This window comes from Gavialis gangeticus, unplaced genomic scaffold (genome assembly GCF_001723915.1).
Source record: "Gavialis gangeticus isolate Ggan-Ray unplaced genomic scaffold, GavGan_comp1, whole genome shotgun sequence".
NCBI classification, from domain to species: domain Eukaryota; kingdom Metazoa; phylum Chordata; order Crocodylia; family Gavialidae; genus Gavialis; species Gavialis gangeticus.
The window spans coordinates 180,248-183,614 of NW_017728969.1; the positions used below are offsets into that span (position 1 = coordinate 180,248).

General features: G+C 64.9%; 1 protein-coding gene across 1 annotated transcript in view; it reads right to left on the bottom strand.

Moving 5' to 3' along the window:
* Nucleotides 1-655: 655 nt before the first annotated feature.
* Nucleotides 656-3,367, bottom strand: part of SHMT2 (serine hydroxymethyltransferase 2) — a 6,007-nt gene continuing 3,295 nt past the window's right edge. The window contains exons 5-12 of the mRNA XM_019504706.1: nt 3,170-3,251; nt 2,950-3,072; nt 2,583-2,722; nt 2,300-2,465; nt 2,108-2,207; nt 1,843-1,998; nt 1,242-1,349; nt 656-945 (exon numbers count right to left, since the gene is read on the bottom strand). Of these exons, the coding sequence (XP_019360251.1) occupies nt 818-945; nt 1,242-1,349; nt 1,843-1,998; nt 2,108-2,207; nt 2,300-2,465; nt 2,583-2,722; nt 2,950-3,072; nt 3,170-3,251 (1,003 nt within the window). The 3' untranslated portion in view covers nt 656-817. The remainder of the gene's footprint in view (nt 946-1,241; nt 1,350-1,842; nt 1,999-2,107; nt 2,208-2,299; nt 2,466-2,582; nt 2,723-2,949; nt 3,073-3,169; nt 3,252-3,367) is intronic.

Consider the following 3,367-nt stretch of genomic DNA (forward strand, 5'->3'; position numbering starts at 1 on the left):
GGCTGGTGGGGGGGAGGGATAGAGAGGCCAGGACCCCCCCTCCACAACCCTGTTGTACGTAGCTGCTGCCCCATGCCACCCCCAGGGCTTGGGAGACCCCCCCGAACTAGTCTGTGCCTCAGTTTCCCCATTGCTAAAGAGAGGGAAGTCAGGGGAAGCCAGGGGCCCCACCCACACACTGACCAGATCAGGGGCCTGCCCCCCATCACTGGTCAAAGGGACCCTCCCCACACCAGGGTGGACCTAGCACCACCCACCCAATGCATCCCAATCTGTGCTGCCGCAGGGTCTAGACCACCCCCCCAGCAAGATGGGGCTGTTGTTGAGCCAAGGATCAGGGCCCCTCCCACTGCCACAAGCTTAGCCCCGGGCTCTGGGGTGTCCTACAAGGAGTGTGGGGGGGGGGGGTAAGGCCCAGGGCGTGGGAATGGTGTAGCAAAGCTCTGGTGTGCATCTTGGGGGCGCCCTAGGCCTGCAGCTGGCGATACAAGGGACCCCTCCCCACATCTGCACCCTGCCCAGACTGGCCCCCACCAATGAGAGCAGGTTGGAGGGCAGAAGAGGGACACAACAGCGCCGAGGTGGGGCCAAGACAGCTCTGGCCCCATGTAAGTGACCCCCACCCACCCCCCAGCACCGAGATAGGGACACGAGCCAGGCTGAGAATGGAACAACCTTGTTACACATGGCCACGCTCCTGCCCCCATGGCCAGAGGTGGGAGGGGGGCATCCCCCAGGGTCAGGTCCCCCTGGAAAGGAGGGGGGTGGGTCTCTCCTCATGTGCTACAGCCCCAGCCTGGGTGGGAGAGGGTGGAGATCAGTGGTCGGCGAAGCCGGGCATGGGGAAGGCGCGGGCAAAGGTCTCCACGCGCTGCCGCAGCTCGGCCAGGCGGGCCCGGGTGCCCTCATCGCTCAGCAGGAAGGACTTGAACTCCAGGAGCTTCTCTGTGGGGAGGAAGGGGGTCAGAGGGAGGCTGGAGGGGTCCTAGCCAGCTGTCCCCCCACCGCAATGCGGCAGGAGTAGCATGGAGCACAAGGGAGAGACCCCAGCCCCACCAGAGTCCCTGAGATGGAGCCCACAGCCCCCCCCCACACACCCCAGAGGGGGCAGGGGCTGGATCCCAGCACCCACCCAGGCCCAGGACTCTCCCCAGGCAGGAGGGAGGGATCCGGCCTGTCCCTGCAGGACCAGGGCGTTGGTCCTGCTGCCCCGGGGGGCAGCCCCTGGCCTCCCCACTCACTGGTCTGCTTCTTGGCATCCAGGGCAATGCCGATGCCCTCATCCAGGAAGGCGACGACCTGCTCAAAGTCGCCCTCGCAGAAGCGTCGGGAGGTCAGCGCAGGGGCCCCTGGACGGAGGGGGGGCATTAGAAGGGCTCAGCCCCTGCCCCTGCCCCCCAGGTGGGGGAACAGGAGGCTTTGGGGCTCAGCCCCTCCCGTCCCCCCTCCACAGCTGGAAGCACCAGTGGAGCAACCCCTTCCACCCCCCCAGAAGGGAGGAGGTGCAGGGGCCAGCTTGGGGGTGCCGAAGGCACTGCAGGATCCATGTGCTGTCACGCATGCACATGTACACCTGTACATACACACATATACATCTATATAGGCATAGACCAGCACACAAACACACACCGGTATACACACACATGCATGCACATATATAGGTATACGCATGTATAAACAGACACACACATGCCTGTATACACATGCACATACAGGAATACACCTGCATGCAGACACACATCTGTACACACACACACACATGCCAGCACAGACACACACACTTACACACATGCACATGCAAGTACATGTGCAGGCATAGAAGCACATGTGCTGCCCCCTCACCAAGGCGCAGGCCGCCGGGCGTGAGGGCACTGCGGTCGCCAGGACATGTGTTCTTGTTGGCCGTGATGGACACCAGCTCCAGCACCCGCTCAGCCCGAGCCCCGTCGATGCCCTTGGGCCGCAGGTCCACGAGCACCAGGTGGTTGTCAGTGCCGCCTGTGGGGGAGGGGGAGCAGGACTGGGTCACCGGCCCATGCCCCCGGTGCCCCACACTCCCAACCTGCAGCCCCCTGCCCCGCTGGTGCCCCTCGCTCCCAACCCTCACCTGAGACAAGGGTGTACCCCCTCTTCAGAAGGGCCTCGGCCATGGCCTTGGCATTTTTCAACACCTGCTGGCTGTACTCCCGGAAGGCGGGTGTGGTGGCCTGAGGGACATGGCGGGGAAGGGCTGCCAATTCGTACAGGCCCGGGACCCCCCACCCAGGCTCCCTCCCCTGCCATCTCCCCCTTAAGGTACCTGCTGCAGGGCCACGGCCACAGCAGCGATGGCGTGGTTGTGGGGTCCCCCCTGCAGCGAGGGGAAGACAGAGAAGTTGACACGCTCCTCGAGATCGTACAGCGTCTCCCGGCCCGACTTGGGGTCCACCGACCGCACGCCCTTGCGGTAGAAGATAAGCCCAGACCTGGGGGGAGGGCAGCACGGAGGGGGACAAGTGCCAGGCCCTGTCCCTGTCCCCCAGTGCCCTTCCTCCCAACCCACAGCCCCTTGCTCCACTTGTGCCCCGGGGTGTGGGTCTCACCTGGCCCCTCGCAGGGTCTTGTGGGTGGTGCTGGTGACCAGGTCCGCGTGCTCGAAGGGCGATGGGATCACACGGGCAGCCACGAGCCCACTAATGTGGGCCATGTCAGCCAGCAGATAGGCCTTCACCTCCTCGCACACCTGTGTGCAGGCAGCAGGTGTGAGCCATGCAGGGGGGCACACCAGGAGCCGCCCCCACTGACCCGTGCCCTCCCTTTCCACCTCCTCTGGGCTAGGGAGGGCACCGCTAGGCTGGGCAATGCCACAAATCTGGCCAGCGTGAGTCCAGCCTATGCCAACCTGCCCTCCATCCAGCGCTCCCCTCAGCCCAGGCAGGGGTGGAGATGCAGCCCCCCCAGCCCCCATACCTTTTTGATGCGGGCATAGTCGATGAGGCGGGCGTAGGCACTGGTGCCAGCGATGATCAGCCGTGGGCGAAAGAGCCGAGCCGTGGCCTCCAGCTGCTCGTAGTTGATGAGCCCTGTGGCTGGCTGCGGGGGGATGGACAGACCGAGACAGCCACTGTGAGCAAGCCCGAGCACACACAGGGCACACGTGTGTGAGCTCTCCCTCCCCCCAAACACTCACGTTGAGCTTATAGGGCATGGACTCGAAGAAGATGGAGGTGGCCGAGATGCGCTTAGTGTCCGTCATGTAGCCATGGGTCAGGCTGGTGGGCGCAGGCGGGCACATGGACGTGGTGTCAGGCCAGATGATGCCAGCACCCCTCAATCCAGGGGACTCCCAGCCAGCCCAGGCACCCCGATCCCCCCCCCCCCCCGGGCC